The following is a 25872-nucleotide window of genomic DNA, read 5'->3' as shown; positions in this document are numbered from 1 at the left end:
TTTTTAAGCCCCCCTTCCCCCTCGTAGCATTTGGTCACAAAACCTGAACCCCCTCTGAAAAAAAACGTAGCATTCGAATAACCTCCCCCCCCCCCCCCTATCCGCTTCTGAAAAAAACGTACAGAAATACGTGCAGTCAGGTTTGTTAAGCGGTTTGTTATACGCGGAATTTTTTACGAGGTTTTTTTACGCGGATTTTTTAATCAACGCGGGTTCTTTTACGCGATACCGCGCCAATTCATTTCTGGTTTGGAACCAGAAACGTTTACTGCCGCTATTCGCATATCAGTCCTATGTAGAAGTCCTATGTTTTTTGTTTTTTTGCGGAAATGGTTCCATTTTGGCATGCTCTACAAGAGTAGCCATTAAAATCGAGGTTATGGAAATCAAACCTTACTTTTTCAATGGCTATTCTTGAAAAACATACCAAAATGGACCCCTTTTCGCAAAATTTACATAGGACTCGCAACTTTAACATAGGACTATTATGCGAATAGCGGCAGCTTAAGTGTTTATCTAGTAGAAGACTTAGTTCAAAAAATACCCACCGCCCTCCGAAAGATCCGGAATGACCGTCAAAAAGGACAATTTTAAATACTGGTTCTAGAGCGTCTCGGGTTTTTTCTAAGCCCTTCTTGCTGGTTCGCTTTACGCGGATTTTTGAATAACGCGGTTTTTTACGCGGATTTTTGAATTAGTGCGTTTTTTTACGTGGATTTTCGAATTAACGCGTTTTTACGAGGTACGTAATAAAAACCTGACTGTAGTTACATACATACAAAAAATACTTGAAAAAAAAAAACCTTGTCTAATTCAATTTATTTACAACTTATAGGCTCGTGACTGCATCTTCTGCTTCGAAGGGCTTGTGTTTTGGTACAAGGAGTTAAGCTGAAAGCTCATTGAATCCTAAAATGGCCGATTTCGAGTCACTACTTCGAATTTTCAAAAGCACAAGACTCGGAAATACTCATTGCGTTCCCTATGAAAATTCTATTTTATGTTTGCTTCACCACAGCAAACATAAAATAGCATTTTCACAGAGAACGTATTAACTATTTCCGAGTCTTGTGCTCTCGAAAATTCGAAGTGGTGACTCAAAGTCGGCCATTTTTGGATTCAATGAGGTTTCACCTTAAGGTGTTTAAACAGCTGAGTATGATCCATGTCTGCAGAAAACACAGAAACTATTCCGGAAATGAAACGAGTATCTTGTAATTTCCACTATTAAAAGCCACAAAAAAGCAACGATTTTTGTATTCAAAACAGATTGTGTGTTTGGAAGTGATTGTTTATGTAGCAGAGCTTCTAGAAGATTACAGAATGCCACAGATTTCGACAGATCTCGCTGCAATACTTTGTGCAATGTTTTAGTGTATTTTTAGAATACATTTTTCCTGCAAAAAAATCAGTCTTTAAAAAAAATGCTACGTCAATTTTACTACAACCCCCCCTCCCCTCTTGTCACAGCTTGTCACAAAATGATGATATCCCCCCTCCCCCCATAAATGCTACGTCATTTAAGTATGGTCCCTAACCTCAATAATTGTATGTTATTGGCCAAAAACAAAAAGGTAGGGCAAAAATCCGAATGTGGAGAGATGATTGACTTGTATAGCTGTATTTTACTACTAATCGTTAAATCGTTTTTCAAACGGCATAGAATTCCATAACGTCCATAACGTCCAATCCACTTTAGGTTGTCATCAATAATCACGTCAAGATATTAATTCTGGGTGCGTGCAAAGCAGGTTTCAAATAAATATGGTAACACTGTATAGCAGAGATGTTCTGGATGTGATTTTTTAGACATCTGCAGATGCGGATGCGGATGTGTGATTATGGATGCGGATGTGGATGCGGATGTCAATTTTCTTGCGGGTGTTTCGCATTTACGAATGCGGGTGCGGATATCTCTAGCATCTCTCATGTTTTATTTTGCCTATTTCGCATGACATGTCCCTCCCTAGCACAAAAAACAGTTAAGCGAGCAGCAAATACACCAAGGAAAATTTTGCTACAACATTTTATGATGCGATATTTTTTCTCGACATCCGCATGGCACGATGCGGATGCAGATGCGAAGGCGGATGTCAATTTACATGCGGATGTTCAGTATTTTTGGATACGGATGTGGATATCCGTAACATCCCTACTGTATAGCAAATGTTTACAGGTATTCGTGAAAAATAAAATAACTGTCGAAAATAAAATAATGACAAAGTAAGAGAATATTCTTTTTTTTGGCTGTCGGTTATTTTTGCGCTAGGTCAATGAAATTATTTATCTTGTAAAAATGTCTAGATCAACAAAATTTTGAATTGAAAAGGCCTGGGAACGCAATAAAACAGCTGAACGTTCCAGAATTTTAGGAGAAGAAAGTTGTGCCACCTAGCATTTCTGACTTTAATCCATTAGACTATTTCCTGAGTGGCGTCGTTGAATGGGATATCAAAAAAACTTCTTACACAACAATCGTTTCACTGAGATCTAAAATCTCGGAGGTGTTTGCTAAGACAACGACAAGTTGAAACAACCTTGCAGCAGTTTCCGGAAGCTACAGCCGTCAAGGAAACAAGTCTCCGAATAAAATCATTGAAAATTGTCAAATTGTTTAAAAGAAAACGATTCGACAGTGGTTCATAATTTGATTGATTTTTGAGAATGATTTTAGTAGTGTTAATTTACGAGATAAAGTTTCTACTTACTGCATGCTTGAATTTTTGTGATCAAAATTGTCGTAACCCCATTATTCATCTCATCAAGCCGGTATTCACGAAGAATGCACGGATTAAATCAAATTTTCACGAAATCATAGAACAAATAAACAAAATACGCTTACATGCTCTTATGAATTTCGTAAAACAAACCATTTTTCACAACGCTTCCATATTCATCTCAAAATTTAAATCACTGCTCAATTATTCATCTCACGACACCCCAATATTCATCACACTGTTAATCATGAGTGAATCACACTTTCATGAATGAACGTAGCCGCAAACCGTCGTAGTAAGTTACCGATGTAGTTGTTTACGTGCAAAATTGGTAACCCAAATAACCACTGCAGTGCTGTCGATTTCTGTCAATTTTTGAGAAACATTTCAAAAGGTCCTATTTGCTTTGATCGATTTGTCGATCGATCACTTTCATTCAATCACCACAACTTATTAAACACCTTTTATGACACGTTATTTGCACAAGTTGATAGCGGAGGGATCACTCTAGCCTTCTAAATGAAAACCACGGTTGTGAGAGTAACTGAAGCTGAACCATTACCAAAATGAAAAGGCGCTCCGAAAAAACGATGAAAGCAGATAGGACCTTTTTGAAATGTTTATCTAGAATTATGTCGGAATAACTCAATTTTTTCAGTATGATCTTTTCGTATTAACAGAAACTGATTAATTTTTGATTCTTTCAACGCAGTGACAACAGATGAAAATACATACAGTTGAAATTAAGGATTTGTAAGTATTCATCTCATACATTTCTGCTAATTAAAGTTTGTATTTGGAAATGTTAGGTGAACACTTTAAAGACTAAAGTTTACTTAGCGTTGTGACTAATTTTGTTAAGTGAAGTGGTTCTCTAATGACGAAAAAAAACTTGGGTTGGCTGCCGAATGAGTCCCGTTGTAGCCGTATAGGGAAATGCGCGGATTTTGTTTGCTGAGGAAGGTTATTGAAATAAATGAGTTTTCGAGTGCAGATGCCCGACTAAAATATCAAATTTAGAGCTTTTAAGTGAGTTTTTGAGGATTCTTTTTTATGAGAAATCTAAAGTGAACTAAGAAGAATGCACTCCTTGGATTAGTAGATTGGTTTAGTTGGAAAATATGCCTTTTTTTACTATTTTCAATTGTGTTTTCATGCTGTATAAGATAAATATATGGGCTAAGATGAATAATGTACTATGTACCAAATAAAAGCCCTTGACCTCTCAAACGACTTTTTTGGATACAGCAAATTTTTAAGTGGTCAAATTCACATGATAAATTACCTTCAATATACTTAAACATGCACAGTAGCGCCGCACTGCGGTTGAATGTCAAACCATATTGTCCGCCAACCACACGCTCTTGACTACATGGACAACTTTACTCAAAATCATAACATTCTATGTTGTCAGAATCACGAGACAGAGTTATAAAAATTTGCCCATTTTAACTAATGCAAAACTCTTCGGGGTGCTATAATATTATTCAATACCTAATAAAGTTCTTCCATAAATTCATTTCTGGCCGCAAAATTGCGTTACACCAGAACCAAAAATTCTGAGAGATAGTAGAAGCTTTCGAATCGAATGCAAATGAGTGAGAAAAAAACTTGAATTCAAAAGCTGACGTAAAAATAATTACTATAGGGTTTATGATTACTGAATTCTGTATTCTATATTAAAAAACAACCAATCATTAAGTCAATAAATAGTAAAAAAACAGTCTAAAGAGGTCTATGATACTTGAGGATATATAAAAAATAATGTTTTACGGTGTAGAATATTACTATAAATGTATTTTTAGCGAACGGGACCAGAATAGAAATATAATTATTTGCTGAATTATAACTGTATTAGTATTAGAAAAACAAAATATAGCCTCGATCATTATAAAAAAAAATCGTTCATACTTCGTTAGTGTACAACTTTAGGTACCAGCTGAATATCTGCGGCGATTTCAGGGATTATGTCGACAAAGTTTTTAATTAACTTAACCACGTCTCCAACTAACAGCAACGGTAGCAGCACCGTCTAAATTGAGTTATAAAAAACAGTCTTCTGGCACTTAATGTGTGTCAAATCGCTCAGCCGACGGTCAGCTGCGCATTAGAGCGATAAATTTTATAAATTGGAGCATGCTAAAACAAACGATGACCGACGCGCGATACGCTAGATGACATTGTCGGCCAAAAAAGAGGACGCGGTTGATTGGTAGGTGATTATCCTGTTTGTTTTACGAAGGGAAGCGAAGCGCGAAGCTATAGGTACGTGAGCAAAACAGTGGATTATCAGTAAAATAATAAATGTGTATTCAGTAGATTTATTACGATTTATTAACAATGAATTTTCGTTTTTCTGTGTCTGCGTGTGATTTTCAAGTACAAGAATAGACTGTATAGCGAAAGGTTAATCGATCAAAACGAAATTCACTGCAAACAGGTCTAAAGCTACCGATTGCTAAGCATCTAGTTTAGGTTAGGTGTGGCCTGCTGCTCGAGTCTGCACTTGCACCTGTTATTGAGGTCTGTTGTATTGGAGTCGAGGAGGGTGACAGCAGCGGAAGCGATCCTGGTGTTGGTGATGGCGATGGTGGAAGAGGCGATGCGGATCTACTGGGTGTACCCAGAATCAAGCCACCGAGATTTCCGATATCGTACGCAAGTTCTTCCGGCGAGAGTGTAGTCTGCTGGAGCTGTGGAGTTGGTGAGCGGCTTTTCGTTTCGAAGATTAACCCGTTAAGATGTCCAATGTCGTAAACCATTTCTTCTGGAGTCATATCTCTTGGAATGGGAGATGCAGTGGGTGAGCGCGAAGGAATGACGAGTCTGGGTAGCGAGCGAGGAGATGATGAATGTAGTATTGATGATGGTACCGGAGAAGAAATAGGTGTAAAGTGATTGTTCGGAGATGGTATTGAATTTAGAAGAGGAGAGCCAAGGGCTAGCGAAGATGAGTCGGGTTTCGATTCGGTGGAGAGTGAAATGTCGGGTGAAGATGTTGCACTTAGGTTCAGAGAGATCTCCGGTTCTTTGTCTTCGGATATCGCTGGACTGCTGGACACATCAGACGACGAATTAACTGAAAGCTGATCTGGCTCTACGTTCAAAGCCATTCTCGTATTATCGCTTTCCAACGTCACACTGGCACCATTGATGATGTTCTCGACTTCTTCATCATCACTATCATAATCTTCAAGCTCCAGGTGGCTTGTCATGTTGTCCGGAAACTTTTCGATCCATTCAATGTAACTAACGCGATGATCTAGAGTCCGGATCGGAGTAGTGTTATCCTTTCCGTAAAATGACTTTGTGGATAGAGAGTCATGAAAACGTGCATCGGCCCCCCTCTCGTCTGTCACTATCAAACTGGGCACCCCAGAGGTCATTGGAGTCGTCGGTAAAAAGTAATTTGGAGTAACCGGTTTCGGAGGATCGATTTTAATTTCATCCATGCTGTTGATGTAGTCTTCCAATTCCGATGGTGATACACTGATTCGTTGTTCGGTAAACTGCTCCATGAATGTTTGGTTGAAATCGATGGGAGTCACACTGCGTATGAGTCGTTTTCGAGCACGAATGCGTCGAGGAGGAGTGCGTCTCTTAGCAGTAACAGTTACTGGACTCTTCGAGCTCTTCCTGTCGTCACCACCAGCCTCAAGATCGGCTACTGTAATCTTCTGTTGAATTTCTGCTAGTGGTGGTGATGGTGATGATAAAAGTGGTAGAGGAGACTGTTCTTGCTGGGGTGCTAGGTCAACATGCAAATCTAGACTACCAGCAGACGCACCGGTGGAAGCAAGAGAAACACTACCATCCCTACTTACATTTCGGTCGGATGGTGTTGGAGAAGATGTGAGCCGATCATCGCCAGCATGAGAAGGTCCGTCCTTGATGGAATCGTCCTACAATTTGAAATAAACTTAGGTATTTTCGGGACAAACAAGGGTATGAGTACTCACTACGATAGATGAGACGGGGGATGCAGGTGAGCCGGAAGAACCTATCGGAGCCGGAGAGCTACTAGCGTTTCTCGATTGTCCTATTGCGGATTCAGTCGATTTCTGTAGAAGCTCTTGAGAAGATGAACGTTCTTCAGACGATGTGGACTTCGGAAGATCGCTCACAAGTGGTATCAGTTGACCGGTGGATTCTAATCGTTCATTGTCCAGGAAGGCACCAACATAGGGAGATGGCGACTTTGATTGCATAAACTCGGTGCGATCTACATCCTCCTCGGATTCGTATTCTACGGTTTGGATAATCACACCGCTAAAGGCACTCGTTTTTCGTTCTTCATCGAGCAGCAGTGCTGTTAAATCGCTTTTCTTTCTGGTTCGCTTCAGATAAGGCTGGTCCGGGTCGGGACTGTTGGAATGAGAGCTGAGATTCGATGGAACTGATTCACTAGTCGTTAGAAACATTTCTTTGGTCAGCTGAGGAAGTTCTGGCAGAGTATTTCTTGGGCTTGCTCGTTGGCTTAGTAAGGCGTCATTGTCTTCCAGTGCACTGCTATCACTGTCACGAATGTCTTCTTCAATCAAAATGACCTTGGATGAATGTATCAGACTTTTCTCTTTGGATTCGCTTATATCACCCGCAGCCATTGCAGGCTCCGGAGATCGCTCCATTGTTCGCTGTCGCTCTTCAGTTTCGTGCATAGCGCATAATTCCTGAATCGGACTGATTTTATGCTTCATCCCGCTGGAATTCGGTTCATCTTCCCTTGCGTATACCAGAGGCACATAATCATCCATCTGTGAAGCTTCGTCGTCCTCCAGTTGAGATAACGCTTCCAGCTCTTCGGTGCGATCCTCGGAAACGTTCGAAGATACGGACCGTTTTTTAATAGTTCGCCGAAGCTCGTCTTCCCGGTGAATCGGTCGAAACTTCTTCGATCCAGGCTGGGACTCGCCTTCATCTAGCAAGATTTTTGGAATATCTCGAAACACACCAGAACTGCGCGAAGTACTGGGCATGGGACTTACTGCCCGACTGGCAGACCTAGATCGAAGCTCATCTATCACCATTTCACGCTCAGCTGATTTTCTCTCTAGCTCTTGCAGCTTTACGTTCAGCTGGTCAAGTTTCTGATCCTTTTCGTGGCTTTTCTTCTCCAACTCTCTAATTTTCACGTTCAGCTGATCCAATCGCTCATCATCAAACTTTTCTATCCGATAACCGTCCTTGTACATAACTCCATCTTGGGCGTAGGTAAGGCCTTCTACAGTACCTCGAGGAGCTACATCGATTTTTCCTCTGAGCAGTGCTCGATACTGCTCGAGATCCTCATCTACGGCAGCCGGTGGGGCAGAGGTCAACTGGTTCGAAACATACGCCAAGCAGTTCACTAAATCCATCACGCCTACGCTGGCCACTAGAACCGACAGAAAGACACCCATTTTAGTGTGGAACTTACGGTGACTTGATCTCGAAGTTTTCCTATTATGTAACGATCACTGATTGCACAATCGACAATCGAGATCTTTTCTGATGCGAAAATATTATTCCTGGCGGTGGGATGTACGCTTACGGTAGGATGCTAGCGAAAACCTCTCATGTTGCATCAGAGGATATGCGATTCTCCCATTCCACTGGAATCTGATTTGTTTTTTTGGGTAGGATCACAGAAGGATTTGCTAGCCTGAGCAGCAGCAAACGGGGGACGCTAATTATACGGTGCGATGACTAAAATGAACTAATCGGCACCGTATCAATTGCAGTCAAATGTAGTGTGACTGATTGGTTTGGGTGGTTCGGTGAGGTTTCACAAAACAGTAAAAAGGGTAACGAACAAATCGAGCAATTTTCGTGGGTAAACGACAATGCAACGAGATGCACTTTCACCGATGGTGAAAACAGACGGTCGGTGGGGTACAAGAAAACAACATTTCGGCACTTGTTACGTGGCTTTTGTTTTTGTTTTGCAATGCGATGACTCAAACGTGCAAACTTCTGTGAGTTGGTGTTAGTTGGTGATATTATTTTTATGCTTCTATCGTACTTGGAATAAAATAGACGACGGTACGCTAGGTTTCGTTTTCATTTTCTTCCTGAAACCGCAAGTGAAATCTATTTCCGGTAGAATTGAGAGGGGGCGGCTAGAACAGGCTAGTCTGGTTAGCGCAAACAATGAATAGCAACAATTGGCACAACCTGGCGGAATTGAATAGACTAACGAATAGTAACATGTTGTTTACGAGGTGTGAAATATTTTAAAGGTGGGTCAAGCAGCTATCCAAATAAAAACACAGTGCACCTAAAGTCAAGGATATGGATGGATTCTTTTATTTAAATTTTAGCAATCTTTTTCCAGAGTATCGATTGAGTGGCATTCAACTAAATGTTTATATGCCCGGGTAATTATGAATGTTACTATCAATAATACTAACAAAGTAGCAATTTCGTGTGAAGTTTTACATTTTAAACTTCAGCCACAAAAAAAATAATTTGCTTTGGAAAAAAAAAATAAACTAAAAATAAGGATATATTAAAAGCATTTGCGGGAAATATGATTCAGATAGGCGTTTATTAAATGAGTTAATTTTTAAAGCAAGTGATGTCCGCACATACTGGATAATTTCAAGAAGTTCATTGGCAAATGGCAACCGCGATGTTTTTCTTTTAAAAATTGGTGTCCAAGACACGACCGCATGACGTTGGACTACGGTATTCTCATATTCAATTAAAATAAATAGTAGACGGAATTGTAACTCCAGTACTTTCTGCAATTTTATCTAACAGTGCATTTCTAAATGCGGAGAAGTTAAAGTGTATAAATAATAATATAAACTAAAAGGATGGATCTTTAATATAAGCGCTGTCACTTCTGAAAAACTTTTCTTCGTAGCAGTGCAGTGCAGATAATCATTGGGTAAAATTTTCCTATCTTAGCAAAAAGCTCAACGAGATTATCTAAAATTGGAGACCAGAACGATTCAAGCGGAAGTTCTAAGATTGGAATTTGTGTGACATTAAACCGATTAATTCCATGCTAGGTTGGCTCCAGCCCAGCATATAACTTTATGTATTTTAAGAAATTACGTTTATTTCAATAAAGTAAAAAACAAGAACTCAATTACATGCTTTTTGCGTAGTTGTTATCAAGGTTTTGGCGAGTGACAGGATAATATATTACTTCTTTAACCCTCTAGTGCCCAAATTAATTTCTAGACGGGTTTCGGTAAGATCACTATGAATCAATATAAACACTTTTTAAGTATTTATTGAAGCTTTTTAGAGGTTTGACTGAAGCCCGCCAAAAGGCGGCATAGGGCACTAGAGGGTTAATTATGATTAAGAGCATTTCTAAATGTTTTGTTTTTTTTTTCACTATGGGGACTAGTTAGATTGTTTCACTGTGTGCGAGAAACTAAAACAAAACCGAGCACCGGAAAACAAGAACGAAAATTAAATCTAAATGAAATTTCTAGCAAATAAGTATTGATTATTCATCGGCAGTATTTTTTCTTTGATGAGTAAAGATTGGCTGAAGAAGTTCAAATCACTGCTGTTAAGTCAAATTATTCAACCGTGTTCGTTTAGGCGTTTTAATATTTTTAATGAAGTGTAAATGAATAAACGAGAAAATACTAAATCTTCGATAACACACACCATAGCTACACACACATAGCTATAGCAATCCATAGATACGAACGATAAAGAAATTTAATTCGATGGTGAGCGCTTTTGTGAGCGACCAATATCTGCCACCACCAGCTTTCTGCTGCTTCAGAAAGAACCGGCCGCTTTGCCAGCCAACGCACGAATGAGAAATTAAGTTCGATGGCGTGCGTATAATACCGGTACAGTTTTGGAATGAAAATGATGGTACCTTATATATCAAGGTTTCGTCAGTTATTTGGAAAGTGGGAGGAGTTTAGAAGAAAAGAGAATGGCAAGGGAAGTGAAACAACACCAACAACAGCAACAAATCGTTTACGAAGTCAGATCGGTTGTATCCGTTAGTGTCGGCTGTGCTTAGGAAGAGAGGTAGTGATTGATTGCTCGGTATGATTTAGACAATCTTTGTTGTTTACCAATTTTTCAATAGTGTATCTCAAACAATAGGTTGATTAGTAAAAAATTTCTGATCGGTTGATGCTAGAGCCTCGATATTGTGAAAAAAAAGACTGATATATAAGCGCCTGATCTGACCACTTTTCCCTGGTTGAATTACTAGATTTTACAATTCGGGTTCCGTCTAACTTCGAGATAGACGTTAGTCCAACGTCAAAAAAAAATTCATGAGGCATTATATGGAAAACTTCATAAAAGCTCATTTAAATAGGCAGATATAGTACGGTTTCCTCAACAAAGTTATTTAATATTAAATGTGCTACAACTTTACTGAATAAAATGGATTTTTCATTCAAAAAAACGAGAAAAGTTGAATTCATTTCTCACTTTTAGGAGAATCAATCAGAAAATGGCGACTTCCATAAAATGGAGAATAATTAATGGAACAACTTTGCTGAAGACCGCATGGCTCAAAAAATTTTTTTGAGTCATAATAATTTTGTAGAAAACCAGTATCTCAAAGACAGGCAGATAGAAGTATGACGCCTTCGACAAAGTTATTTTTTATCAAATGTGCTACAGAAACTCAAAATTTGTTTCTCACTTTTGGGTGGATTATTCACGAAATTGCAACTTCCATAAAATGGTGAATAATTAAATAGAACAACGACTTCTATAAAATGGATAATAATTAATGGCACAAGTTTGCTGAAGACACTACGGCACTAAAATTATTATATTAAGGCAAAATGTCGATGTCGATCACGTTTTTGCAGTTTTGGAGTGTGAAGCGTTGCGTGGCTGAGAGTTAGCACTGTGGACTTATCACTGCGACCAGAGCTTAGATCTATTGTGATATTGCCCAGGTGTTTTCTGTATTCCGCACTTCATATTATTAGCATAACACTATTGAAGTGAGTGACACGCTTATCACTCATATCAGTGCTTGTGTGTCATTACCTTTCCGTTTCAAGCTTATGCTCTACTATACCGAGCCTCTGTCCATCCTAACAATATCGCCTAGTTACAATTCCCTGAAGAGAACTTTCATATGTTACTCACACCAGTTTTATTAAAATGGGAACTTATTTCTGTTAGGAGGAAAGTCAACAGGGGTACTGTAGAATCCAGATTGAAGGAAGGGTACGTGGTGGGGAGCCTGAGAATAAACCCATGCTGAAAGTCCCTTGACAACCAAATGGACTGATTCTACTAAGATTTGAACCCATGACCACCCGCTTACCAAAGCGGACTCTCTAACCTTGCGGCTACGGAGCTCGCCTTATATACGTATTAAATAAGCAATAAAATCTTTTTCCGTCTTGAGCAGGTCCACGAAAAATGTCCCAGTTTTAATATATTTTTTCAATTGTTTTTTTTTATTTGGCTGAAATTTTGCATAGAAGTTTCTATAGGCAAAAGATGCCATTTTGTGCTATTCGTTTAATATTTTGGAACACGACTTATTTTTGAAAAGCTATTGAAAAATGCTATTTTAAGAAGGTATTGATGATTACAAATATTTGTAGGGTCAAAACGGTTTGTTTTATCGGTGTGACGTTTTCGGTAAAGTTGTAGATAATAATTTTGTTTTTCCAAATCTGATGTTTTTTTTTATAAAATAAAAAAAAAATTATTTAAAAAAAAAAGTTTTTTTTAACAAAGTACATTTTCTATGGAATGACAAAATTATTATCTACAACTTTGCCAAAAATACTATGCCAATCAAACAAACCGTTTTGACTGTAAAAATATTTTATTTCCGCATAGAGTGCTCTATTGGAAATTCAAAATGTTTCCACAGCTAAAACAGTTTATTTGGGTTATCTTCGGCAAAGTTGTAGATAGAAATTTTGTCCCTCCAACAACAAAAAAGGCTTCTCGAAAAAAAAATACTTTTTTATAATTCATAACTTTTTTTTCCTGATTTCTCTATGATCGGACCGGTTTCATTGATTAAGTAATCTTTTGTTGTTTTTGTAATTTTTCTTTTAACTTGAGAAAATTTTTTTTTGGGGTGTATATCAAACAAACCGTTTTGGCTCTATTTCTAATCATCAATACCTTCCCAAAATAGCATTTTAAAATAGCTTCCCAAAAATGAGTCGTTTTTTGTTTCAGCCAAATCGAAAATGGTCGATTAAATTGGTTGCCCGTTTTATCGTGGAATTGCTCTCCTGCAAAACTGAAGATATGATATTACTTGAAAAACAGCGGAGTACAACATAGTCCTGAAATCAACGCGAAGCGCGATAGTCAACCCTTTAGTGACCAGTGCCGCCTTTAGATGGTCTTCAGTTGAACCTCTAAATAGCTTCAATCAATACTGAAATTTTTTAATAAAGTGTTATGGTGATTTTTTCGAAGTCCGTCTGAAAATTAACTTGAGCGGGTTTAACTTGAGAGGGTTAAAAAACCTTTGAAATATAAACCAGACCAGACAAAGAATAATACTATGGCGTACATCGGATCATGACGCAACTATGCGATGAGCGAATAAAATTTGAAATTGTATTGCAAATCGACCTCTTTCAAGGTTCCTATACATGTTTGGAAGATGTTAGTGAATGATTTCTATCAATTGCTACTGTTCATTTGAAATGTTGGAACGTCCTTAGAAAGACGGTTATTTCGACTTCACACCAGTATTTCGAACTCCATTTTTAATATCTGCCACCAATCAACGTCAGCGAATTTTGTTGTAACCCAACCGCTCAGCTGCAATAAGTAACAGGCAACAGCGTAATAAACTGTTGCGTGGCTGAGAGAACGGCACCTCCTGTTATCTGCCTCTGATTGTCTTCCTGCTAAGCCAGCGGTTTTCAACCGGGGGGGAATTCCCCCCTAGGGGGGAATTTGACCGTTGCAGGGGGGGAATCGCGAGTGGAAAAATTTCACATGTAATGCGATTTTATGATTGACGGTGGTGCGACATTTTTTTCAGTGTCCAATGAATTCGCTCGCGAAAAACCCATGCACCGGTTTTTGCGCATTATTTTGCTCTATAGGCATACGTCAAATAGACCTTTCTATCTGCGCTAGTATTAGTGGTCGATTTCACTAATACAAGTTTTATTTTTGGGCGCAAATAATCAACACGCTGGTGATAACAAAAAATTTCCTCATGCCCCGAACTTTTATTCAAGTTGTAGGCCAATTTTTAGTTTCATTTCATTTATGCTTCCACTAAAACACAGTTTGTTGAAACATGTAACACGAATGAACTAGGATTCATAAGTGAAATATTTTTCGAAATTTAATATCAGCTAATTTTTTGGTTGAAAACAAATCGATTTTATAAGGATACACGACTAAGCCTGTATTGGTGAGATCTGGCTTAGAAAGCTCTATATGCTTGTTGACGATAAATCGTAACACACACCTTCACAAGTGATGCTGAAAATGCCCGTGTGTTGGTGTTTTACTGCTCCTGCTTGAAACCTGTTTAAAATTAAAGTTTAAAAAGCCTTATATTTTTTAATTACTACAGCTTTTCTTTCATGGTTCCGATAGGGGGGAAAAGCTTGTGTAAATTATCAAAAGGGGGTGCATGAACTGAAAAAGGTTGAAAACCACTGTGCTAAGCTGTAACTCAATACAATAATTCGTACTACATCGACGTACAAGAAAATGGATTTTCGTCTGTCGGTTCTGATGCTGGCTCGAGACCTCTGTTCATACAAATGAAACGAGAACTATTTTAGCAAATTGGATCAAGTTTGGCATGTGGAGGTTTTTGAGATAAGAAATGTTTCTCCGGTGGTTTGTCACTCCTCTTTCTCTTTAATAAGGAGCCTTCATAGAAACGAAACACAAGTTTCTGCCTAACTCGAGAAGTAATCAGGCGGAGCTAAATGTGACACGGTTTTTGGGCGTAATAAATGTTTCTCCGATGATTTGACATTAAATTAAATTGTACATTACATATTACATTGTATTACTTGTAAACTTGAGAAAAATTCAACATAAAAAATTGTATACAGGCGTTTTCGACTCTCGGAGGTTTCGTAGCTGCAAGATCACAGAGTCCACTTAAAAAAGCGGGTTGTCGGGGGTTCGAATAGAAAATACCTCTTGACAAAAAATCGCTCTTACAATGCAATTGGTCAGCAGGCTTGTTATTCCCCTCAGTTAAAATGAACCACGCATTTTTTTCTTTAGCATGAGCAATGCGTGTAACAATGTTTCGCACCACACTTCTTTCATTTGCTTTATGCTGTGCTTCTGCCGCTCGCAAAAAAAAACACACTTGCTGCTTACACAACAGCTGAGCGAAACAAGATCAGTGAATCACTCTAGTGAGAATACACGGAAGTACACCACGATGCCCACTGCTGAAATAATATAACACAGACAACTTGAGTTTTCTTGTAGAAGAATGTGATGCGAAGCGTGTGAGTGATCCTTTTTAGATTTTCAACTTCAACATCCCTATCCTCCTACCCAGATGCTCCCCTCATTCGATAAATGGTAAAAAAACACGCTGTAAAAACATTGTCATCTTCATATCTAATTTTCAACTACCTTAACCCTTTCCGGACCGGGTTATCCGTCATTTTTTACTTACACAATTGTGTGGGCTCGGTCGGAAAGGGTTAACCCATTCCCGGCGGGTGATGCCGTATGGCATCATCTGATATCTAAATTTTGATTGAAGCTTAACAATTATATTTGCAGTTTTGAACGACGAAACTATTTAATACGGTTAGAAAATAGATCGATCTACAATATGCAACGCAGTTTGTGTCAGTTGTGCATGTAGTTGCTGAGTAATACGACTTTGAAGATAATTTTTCGATGTAGAATCCTATTTTATCTCCGCCGGGAATGAGTTAAGCAATAATTTAAAATTTTTCGAGTCCAGTTATCTGTTTTAGGCTCTTTCAAACAAATTAACTTGACGCTCGATATGGCGCTCCATACATCTTGTAGAACAACGTATTGATCCTAAGAAAAGTTAGCCTTCAACTAAGAAAACACTAAGTTCTTTTGAGCAGCGATATGCACTTCGGTTTTGATTATAACACCAGAATCAATAAAAAACAGGCGGAATTTTCAAGCGTTGGACACCATTAAGCCGGATGTTTGTTCTGGAACTAAAATATCACTTTCTCCGGAATATCAGCAAATTTCTTCGGTGAAATGACCTGGTCTGTGCAACTGTAGAGCAGTTTCACAAAAATGTCCCAGTTTTAATATTTTTTTTTATTGGAATATTTTTTTAAAAATCAGAACTTTATTTTCTCGATTGCTCCATGATCGGACCGGTTGCATTGTTTAGGTAATCCTTTGTAGTTTTTATATAAAAAAAATGATTTTTAAAAAATAAACTTGTTTAGATAATTAATTATTCTTCTTTTTTTAATTTTTTTCACAAAAAATATAAACTTTTTTAAAGTGTATATTTTTTTCGAAAGACAAAACTATTATCTACAACTTTACCGAAGACGTCACACCGATCAAACAAATTGTTTTGGCCTTGAAAATATTTTTTTTTCTTCATCTATAGTTTATTTGACACGGCACAAATACAATTCAATGTTTAACGGCGCCAATTATATCTGGTAGCTTACTTTCTAAAGTATCTTAATAACTGAAAGCAAATTTTTTATCCTCACTGCCGACTACGAGCTGAAACTAAATCTAACTTAAAGCTAGAAAATTTTGCTTTAAAAGCACAGGTTTGCTGTTTGATGGTTTTCATTTCCATAGGTAAGCAGCATATTAAATTTGTTCCGCTGCTGGGCCAAGATATTACGGACTGGCATATTGGGTTGTTTCCATCGGGCCTTGAGAGTATCGTGCGGGTCTGATTGCTGTTTCCGGATCCGGGGTCTTAACGTGTAGGATAGGTAGGATAGGTCACGGCTCGCCAAGACATCACGAACAGGAACAGCCGGCTGCCTACCTTCGGCCTGCAGGGAAGCTATTAATCTAGACCTGGCGTCACGGTGTACAGGGCATGACCAAACAACGTGCTCTATGTCGTGATAACCTTCACCACAGGCACAGATACCACTCTCCCCGAGCCCAACACGACGGAGATGCGCGTCAAATCTATAGTGATTGGACATAAGACGGGACATCACGCAAATGAAATCCCGACCTACATCCAACCCCTTGAACCACGGGTTCGTCGACACCTTGGGGATTATGGAATGTAACCACCTTCCCAGTTCCCCTCTGGTCCAAGCATTTTGCCAACTGATGATAGTATTCTGACGTACAAATGAGAAAAATTCATTAAAGGCAATTGGTCTTTCATAAATTCCACCGTTTGTTGCGCCTACCTTAGCCAAAGAGTCCGCTTTCTCATTGCCCGGTATCGAGCAGTGAGAAGGGACCCACGCTAAGGTAATCTGAGTAGATTTTTCGGATAAAGCACTCAGATGTTCCCGTATTTTCCCCAGGAAATACGGAGAGTGCTTAACATCTTTCATCGATCGGAGAGCCTCAATGGAACTGAGACTGTCCGTAAAGATGAAATAATGGTCCGTGGGCATTTTTTCGATAATCCCTAGGGTGTACTGAATTGCAGCTAATTCTGCGACGTAAACAGAAGCAGGATTATCGAGCTTATGGGAGACGGTTAAATTGTTATTGAAGAATCGGAAGCCAGTGGACCCATCAAGAAGTGATCCGTCAGTGTAGTACATATTGTCGCAGTTGATGTTTCGATATTTATTGGAAAAAAGTTTAGGAATCTGCTGCACGCGTAAATGATCCGGGATTCCACGAGTTTCTTCTATCATGGATGTATCAAAAAACACAGTAGAATCAGAAGTATTTGATAAGTCGACACGATTTGGAATATTCGAAGAAGGGTTAATATTTTGGGACATGTGATGGAAATACAATGTCATAAAACGGGTTTGAGAATTAAGTTCGATTAACCTTTCAAAATTTTCAATCACGGGACGGTTCAAGACCTCACATTTGATTAGAATACGAGAAGACAGGCTCCAGAAGCGGTTTTACAACGGTAGTACGGTTTTACAACGGTACTCCAGCTAAGATTTCCAAACTCATCGTATGGGTCGATTGCATGCAACCCAAGGCGATACGCAAACAACGATATTGTATTCGCTCCAGTTTGATCAAATGTGTGTTTGCTGCGGAGCGGAAGCAGAAACACCCGTACTCAATAACAGACAGTATCGTTGTTTGGTAAAGCTTTATAAGGTCTCCTGGGTGGGCACCCCACCATTGTCCGGTTATTGTACGAAGAAAATTCACTCTTTGTTGACATTTTTTCATCAGATACCTCATGTGACAACCCCAGGTGCCTTTAGAGTCGAACCAGACACCAAGATATTTGTGTACCAAAACCTGAGAAATCTTTTTACCCATTTATTGTGTTTGAAGCTGAGCAGGTTCATGCTTCCTAGAAAAAACTACTATCTCAGTCTTCTCCGAAGAGAATTCGATACCTAGCTGTAAAGCCCAAGCAGACAAAATGTCCGAGGTATCTTGCAATGGTCCTTGCAAATCGGCAGCTTTGGCTCCTGTAACAGAGATTACACTGTCGTCTGCAAGTTGTCTTATCGTGCATGAATTTGCCAGACATTCGTCGATGTCATTTACATAAAAGTTGTAAAGAAGGGGGCTTAAACATGAGCCCTGGGGAAGACCCATGTAGCTAATGCGAAAAGTTGCCAAATCGCCATGCGTAAAATGCATGTGCTTTGCGGACAACAAATTGTGCAAAAAATTGTTCAAAATTGGAGAAAATCCTTGTCGGTGAAGTTTACCCGAAAGAATGTCAATAGAAACAGAATCAAAAGCCCCTTAATGTCCAAGAACGCAGACGCCATTCGTTCTTTGCGAGCATACGCCAGCTGAATATCTGTTGAAAGCAACGCAAGACAATCATTCGTCCCTTTGATTCGACCCAATGGTCTAAACGACGGAGTATCATTTTTTCCATCAATTTCCGGATACAGGATAGCATTGCAATCGGCCTATAAGAGTTGTGATCAGAAGCTGGTTTCCCTGGTTTTTGGATGGCGATCACCTTCACTTGCCTCCAATCCTGCGGTACAATGTTTTGCTCCAGGAACTTATTGAACAAGTTCAACAAGCGCCTCTTGGCATTGCCGGGTAGATTCTTCAACAAGTTGAAATTGATTCTATCTAACCTAGGCGCGTTATTGTTACAGTACAGAAGGGCAACTGAAAATTCTGCCATCGTAAAAGGTGATTCTATCGCGTCGTGGCCCGGAGACGCATCGCGAACAATATTTTGCTCAGGAACAGAGTCCGGACATACTTTCCTGGCAAAATCAAATATCCACCGACTTGAAGACTCCTCGCTTTCGTTGACCGTTACGCGATTCCGCATTCTTCGGGCTGTGTTCCAAAGAGTGCTCATCGATGTCTCCCTCGACGTCTCGTTCACGAACCGACGCCAATATCCGCGTTTCTTTGCTTTTGCCAGGCTTTTAAGCTTGGTATTAAGCTCCGAATACCGTATATAGTCGTCGGGTATACCTCCCTTCTGGAAGGCCAAAAACGCGTCGGATCTTTGCGTGTAGACATCGGAGCACTCTTGGTCCCACCACGGAGTGGGAGGCCGCTCTTTGATCGTTACGCCGGGATATTTCTTCGTTTGGGCTTGCAACGCGGCGTCGAGGATTAAGCCCGCGAGGAGGTTGTATTCTTCAAGTGGTGGATGATGTTGAATCGACTCGACCGCTTTTGAAATCATTTCCTCGTATGACTTCCAATCGACATTCCGTGTGAGGTCATACGGAATGTCAATTGGTCGCATGCGAGTTGACCCGTTTGTAATTGAAATAAGAATAGGCAGATGGTCGCTACCGTGAGGATCGAGGATTACCTTCCATGTGCAATCCAATCGTAACGACGTCGAACATAAGGATAGATCCAGAGCGCTTGGGCGCGCTGGAGGTTTCGGAATACGTGTCATTTCACCGTTGTTTAAAATAGTCATGTCAAAGTCATCGCAAAGGTTATAGATTAAAGAGGAGCGGTTATCATTGTAAGGGGAACCCCAAGCCACACCATGAGAGTTGAAGTCTCCCAAAATCAAACGTGGCGAGGGAAGAAGTTCTATTAAATCAAAGAGCAGCCGTTGCCCAACCTGTGCTCTGGGAGGAATATATATTGAGGCAATACAAAGCTCTTTACCTTGTATTGTCATTCGACATGCGACAACTTCGATGCCTGGAATCGAGAGGAGGTTAATACGATAGAAAGAATAGCACTTTTTAATCCCTAAAAGTACTCCTCCATATGGGGTGTCTCGATCAAGGCGAATAATATTAAAATCATGGAAGTTGAGATCAATATTTGAAGTAAGCCAAGTTTCACAAAGGGAAAATGCATCGCATTTGTTTTTATTTATCAAAACTTTGAACGAATCAATTTTTGGTAAAATACTTCTACAATTCCACTGTGAGACAGAGATAGAATCCTTCATATACGCAGTTGAATTAGGCATCGAAGGATACAATCGCTGCAAGGAGGGGCCATTGGGCAGTCAACTGCTTCAAAAATGATCTAACTGTTGGGAGGAATGCTGTAAGAAAAATTTTAATTGGATCGGGTACATTGAAATTTTTAAAAATCCAGTCCACAATGTCAGAAAATTTCACTAATCCAGAGTTTGTTTCATCAACTGGGAGTGCAAAAGGAACAACTGGGGTTTTAGATGTTCCTGGCAGTGCTGGGAACTCCTTCTGGGACTTTAAATTTGCAAGCCCAGGAGGAGTTTGCTTCGGTTTTTCCGCAGCACTGTTTGGTTTGTTCGTACTTTTCATTACACTTTGGGAAATCTTAGGACCTTTACGGGGAAGTTTAGGAGAAGAAACATTTTTCCTCTTCCTAGACTCCCCAGGATTGGCATAAGATGTTCCCGCTGATGAATCGTCAGAATCGGTTTCATCAGAGGACAACAGATCAAAGGGGTTCGATGTTATGGTAGAAGTGGTCACGGTCTTCTTCAGCATCTCAGCATAAGAACGCTTTGAACGCTTCTTAAGTGACCGCTTGATTTTATCTTTGCGCTGCATGTACACCGGGCATGTGGAGAGCTCATGCTGGTTTTCCCCGCAGTGAATACACTTTCAGTATAACACTGCAAGAATCTTCCGCATGAGTCTCCCCACACTTGCTACATCGTGCCTTATTGCAGCAGTAGGCGGCTGTGTGGCCTAACTGCTTGCAATTGGTGTAATTCATAACACGGGGTACATACAATCGCACAGGCAGACGAACCCGGTCGATCGAGACGTGGCTAGGGAGTGCAGATCCGGCAAACGTAACGCGAAACGAGTCTGACGGAGTGTAAACTTTTTTACCGCCGACGAGAGACATGGACCGCAATTGCTTAAAATCCAAAATCTTCGCCTGTGTTTCGGTATTTTTGAAGCAACCGGTTGCGCTTTTTAGGATACACTCGACAGACAGACTCGAATCGGTTATGACACCGTCGATCTCCACGTCTCGTGCGGGTATGTAAACGCGATACTCGCGTGTGAAGAGCTCAGAGCAAGCGATAGCATTGGTCTGTGCCAGATCACTGACCACGACACGGAGCTTGTTAGGTCGGACCTTGGAAATTTCGGTCACGGCCTCGTACCCCTTCGTCAGGTCTTTAGAAATTTGCAATATGTTTAATCGCTTTGAATTCACTCCTGCCTTCGGACGAAAATAAACAGTATAGCTGCCCTGTTGAGATCCGTCCGGGTAAAGCCTGGGGCGAGGGGGGACTGGAGAATGAACAGGGGAGGGGGTAACAGAAGGGTCAGGGTCAAGGGGGTTCGGGGATGGTGGCACGGGAGGCGAGTGATCTATATCCATCGCGCTAAATGTAGCGCACTAGCGCACTAGCGCCGACAAGAACACGTACCTATTTACTTCTTCCTTCCAGCAGTGGTTGTCCGATCGTTCGAAGCTGCACCCAAGGCAGCCAGCAGCACCAGTACAGCAGCACCAATACAGCCACCAGCAGTGAGCCGGGTGTGAGATCACTCAGCACAGCGACACGACTCGACTGTCAAATGATGGCCTTGAATTAGAAAAATCTATTCACTGTGCACAGATCAAAACTGCAGCTGGTATTTTGCACCAATACAGCCAAAGTTGCGAGCCGGGTACAGAACGTAGCGACACAACTCACAATCTAGTTGGCCTTTAGCGCGAATAATACAGTCTTTTGTTTGGCTATTCGTACACACGGACCGGATTGTAATAGAACGACCACTTTGCACGTCCGTTTCTGTCGAGTGTTCGACGCGGAATGACTGAAAATATTTGTAATCATCAATACTTTCCCAAAACAACATTTTTCAATAGCTTCTCAAAAATGAGTCTTGTTCAAAAAAATTGAAATAATAGCACAAAATGGCATCTTTTGCCTATGGAAACGTCTATGCAAAGTTTCAGCCAAATCTAAAATGGTCGATTGAATTGGTTGCCCGTAGGATACGGCATCGATACTGAACAGATATATGTCGGAGAACAGGATTTTCAGTATTTGCCTTTTCCATTAACTCTTCGAACGAGTTACTTGAAGTTTTTTGACCCGCTCCATAGTAAAGTGGCGTATCACTCTAGGAAAATCCGTGAAAGTCCTCTATGATGATCCTTCGCAACGATTTTTCAGAAATTTTGACTTTTCTGGCATGCCAATTTGATCGTATTTAACGTATGTGCAAACCGCAGACCTCCACTTCCTGGGTTTACCTGCTTAGAACCATCCTGTAGGGATCTTCCGATGTGATAAACTGTAACCCAATTACATCCTGTCACTCTGGAAACCTATTTTTGGCGTCTTTTGGGCGAGCAGTAGTCTCGTATACCTTCTGTGGCGACCATATTTTTTTCAAACTTGCAATAAAATAAATCCAGTTTTCTAATGCAGAACTTGAAACTTAACGTAACCAAATACACTGTCGACGGAAATAAGTCATTAGTTACACGTATTAACCCATTATTAAAGTTTAAACATTTTCGCATTTTTTTCCGCCGCACCCTGTGCATAAGCACGAATTGTAATAATCATGTCACTCACTCTTAATAGTGATATTGCAAATATTAGGAGTGCGGAATACAGCAAGCTTTCGGGTCGCAGTGATGAGTCCATAGTTTCCTTAATCGCTTTATTTAATGGACGTTGGCATGAAGGGGAGGGTAAATAACTTCTATTTTGAAACTTGAAAGCTTTAATCGCGATCACTATGATATTGGTTTGCTGTATCTCAGTGTATCATGTTCCAGAAACCGAACTCAGGGGGAGATTTGCATCCAGAGTTCGAAAGCATTATTCTAAGCAAATCACGCCAAGGCAAGTCTTTCAGAGCCAGTCAAATGAAACGTCTTTGTATACGCTCGAGGTTACATAAAAGCTGGTGCGGAATCCAAACAACACTTACGTTTTCTAGTGAAGGGCGTACAAATGAGCAGTACAATGCTTTTAGACGATGAATGAGAATCCTTGAAGTCACGTACAATTTTTGCGTTGAGTCCCAATTGCCTACTTGCTTTAGAAACAATTGCAGGACGGTGTTCTTCGGAAGCCAGCTTCTGGTCAATGATAACACAAAGGTAATTGACGTAATCGACTCTACGTAGCATTTCCCCGTCAACAGCATATTCAAAAACTATTGGCGTTTTAATGCAGTGAAATGTTATCACTTCGCATTTTGCAGTACTTAAAATTAGAGAGTTTAGTTTACACCACGCCACAAAGATTTTCAAAAATGATAAAAGAAGATTATTACAATGTTGAGAATCGTCAAGTATATTCTCAAATCATCGGCGTAGACTAATGTGCATCCAAACCCAAGAGCATCAGCAATATCGTTGAAGATAACAATGAAAAGAAGCGGTCCTAGGTTACTACCCTGAGGTACACAAGACTTGTTCACCAGATCCCAGCTTGAATTGTAACATTCTATTGCACAGGGATGATTCAAGCGTAACTTAACAAATCGTGCTGAAGCAATAAGACGGGAACTTTCGTTCAGCAGTATCCGATTATCAGTTCGGCCGAAGGCAGCTTTTAAGTCCGTGTAAATAACTCAACCTGCATGTTTCGTTAGAGGTCTGAAATGCAATTTGATGTAAAATCCTTCAGATTTGTGGTCGCAGATCGTTTTTCTTATCTCAGCGTCAAGGTTAGGATGGAGGAACACTGACATACTGTATTCCTATCAAATTATAAGTAAGCTTGAAGGAAAGAGTAATTTGATCTCTAAAATGTTGAAAACTTTAACCTAGATTACAATGCACATTTGTATACATTTGTTTCCAAATATACTGGGTATTTCATTTATCAAAATAAGATGAAACATTTTTAAATTTGCACAACACAAACACTTTTTGAATTATTTTTAATCAAAACATCCGATAAATGAATTTGTTTGCATTTGGCATCTGGATCAAGACAAGGCTTTACCTATTCTTGACCAAAATAATTATGTTAATATTTTGTCATGTTACAATTTTTTTACCAATTGAAAGTCACTGCTTTTCAAATTGAATGTTAGTTCAGTTTTTCACTGGTTTACAATCGAAATGAAAGGCTCAGGCTATCTATTGATTAAGACAATTCAGGATCTGTTTAGTGAAAGTTACAATGTATGCACTTAAAACGGCACATGGCATGTATGATTTTTCACTATACTATCCTGTTCTCAGCAATAGTAGCGAGTAGCGAACCAATCACCGGTTGAATGCTGCGAAATTAAATCAAAAATGATTTTCAACAAAACTTTATTTTGCATTTAATATACCACAAGTTTGGGGTAACTTTCACCTTTAGATTAACACATTGGCGTTGAAAATCTGTCCAATGATAGCAACATAATATGAATTTAGAGAGGGCATATTCCGTTACACTTTCTACATCAGCGGTTTTCAACCGGGGGGGAATTCCCCCCTAGGGGGGAATTTGACCGTTGCAGGGGGGGAATTGCGAGTGGAAAAATTTCACATGTAATGCGCTTTTGTGATTGACGGTGGTGCGACATTTTTTTCAGTGTCCAATGAATTAGCTCGCAAAAAACCTATGCAGCAGTTGCGAATTATTTTGCTCTACACGCTCACTCTGGGCTACTCAGCGGTTGAGTTGAATTTTAATCATATTTTCAGTTGTTCGAAGATGTCAAATTATGAGTAGAATTAAATTGATCATGGCGGCAAATTTCCTCAAAATTGGGTAACTGGTGCTTGCGTGTTGTTTTTGTTATTTTTTTGCAATTAAAAGCAAACAGAAAACCAAGCTAACCGTCTGAAAAAAGAAAGAAAGAGAAATGTTTGAAATTAATTGTTATCGGTAGGTAATTCATAATTTGAAATAATTGACTGCAACTAATGCCAATTTTTCTTTTTCACCAGGACTCGTTGGTTGGATATACGGCGAATAAATTCAAAGATCTCCCGTGTCCCAGCGAACAAAGGTAAATTTCTTGAAATAAGCCTTTTTTAAAATAAAATTCATTAAAAAGGCAAAATATAATAATATCGAGTCAATAATGATAATTTTTCCGAAATTCCCTCATTGAAGCTTAAAGTACTCATTTTTGAGTAGAAAATGAGTAACATTTACGCATCGCGCATCAGGTATAATATGGGTAATATTTACTCAATTTTTACAACATTCGGTGGTACTCAAAAATGAGTAAAACAACTTCTACTAAATTTTGAGTACATACGGTTTTAGCGAAACTGATTAGGTTTTGACTCAGTTCTGGGTTATCTAGAGTGAGCGTGTATAGGCATTCATACGTCAAATCTCGCCAACCATGTGAACATCGTCAACAAGCACATTTCTCGCCAAACATGTGAAAAAGGCACACCTTCACAAGAGATGCTGAATTGTATGCCCGTGTATTGATGTTCTCCTGTTCCTGCTTGAAATCTGATAAAAATTAAAGTTTGAAAAGTCTTATATTTTTTAATTACTACAACTTCTCTTTCATGGTGCCAAAAGGGGGGAAAAGCTTGTGTAAATTATCAAAAGGGGGTGCATGAACTGAAGAAGGTTGAAAACCACTGTTCTACATCATTAAAGTAAGACGTAGTTCTACGTCGAAATAGAAGATTGCTTCGAACTTATCATTTGCGGTCACTTTCGAATACAACAATACAAGGAATATAACAAACAGTTTCA

The 25872-nt window shown here is 39.6% G+C and overlaps 1 protein-coding gene across 10 annotated transcripts in view; it reads right to left on the bottom strand.

Annotated features, from left to right (window-relative positions):
• LOC129725539 (four and a half LIM domains protein 2) overlaps window positions 1-25872 on the bottom strand; it is a 356638-nt gene that overhangs the window by 85744 nt on the left and 245022 nt on the right. For 3 of the 10 annotated variants that reach the window (XM_055681505.1, XM_055681503.1, XM_055681506.1), the window contains exons 2-3: window positions 6677-8091; window positions 5029-6619 (exon numbers count right to left, since the gene is read on the bottom strand). The exons of 5 other annotated variants lie outside the window; for them this stretch is intronic. In XM_055681505.1, the coding sequence (XP_055537480.1) occupies window positions 5189-6619; window positions 6677-8074 (2829 nt within the window). In that variant the 5' untranslated portion in view covers window positions 8075-8091 and the 3' untranslated portion in view covers window positions 5029-5188. Of the gene's footprint in view, window positions 1-5028; window positions 6620-6676; window positions 8092-8247; window positions 8434-25872 lie in introns of those variants that run through there. 2 more of the 10 variants (XM_055681504.1, XM_055681508.1) reach the window with 2 other exon arrangements.

This window comes from Wyeomyia smithii, chromosome 2, assembly GCF_029784165.1.
Source record: "Wyeomyia smithii strain HCP4-BCI-WySm-NY-G18 chromosome 2, ASM2978416v1, whole genome shotgun sequence".
Taxonomy (NCBI): Eukaryota; Metazoa; Arthropoda; class Insecta; order Diptera; family Culicidae; genus Wyeomyia; species Wyeomyia smithii.
The sequence above is the reverse complement of the archived record's forward strand: the minus strand, read 5'-3'. Positions and strand labels throughout refer to the sequence as shown.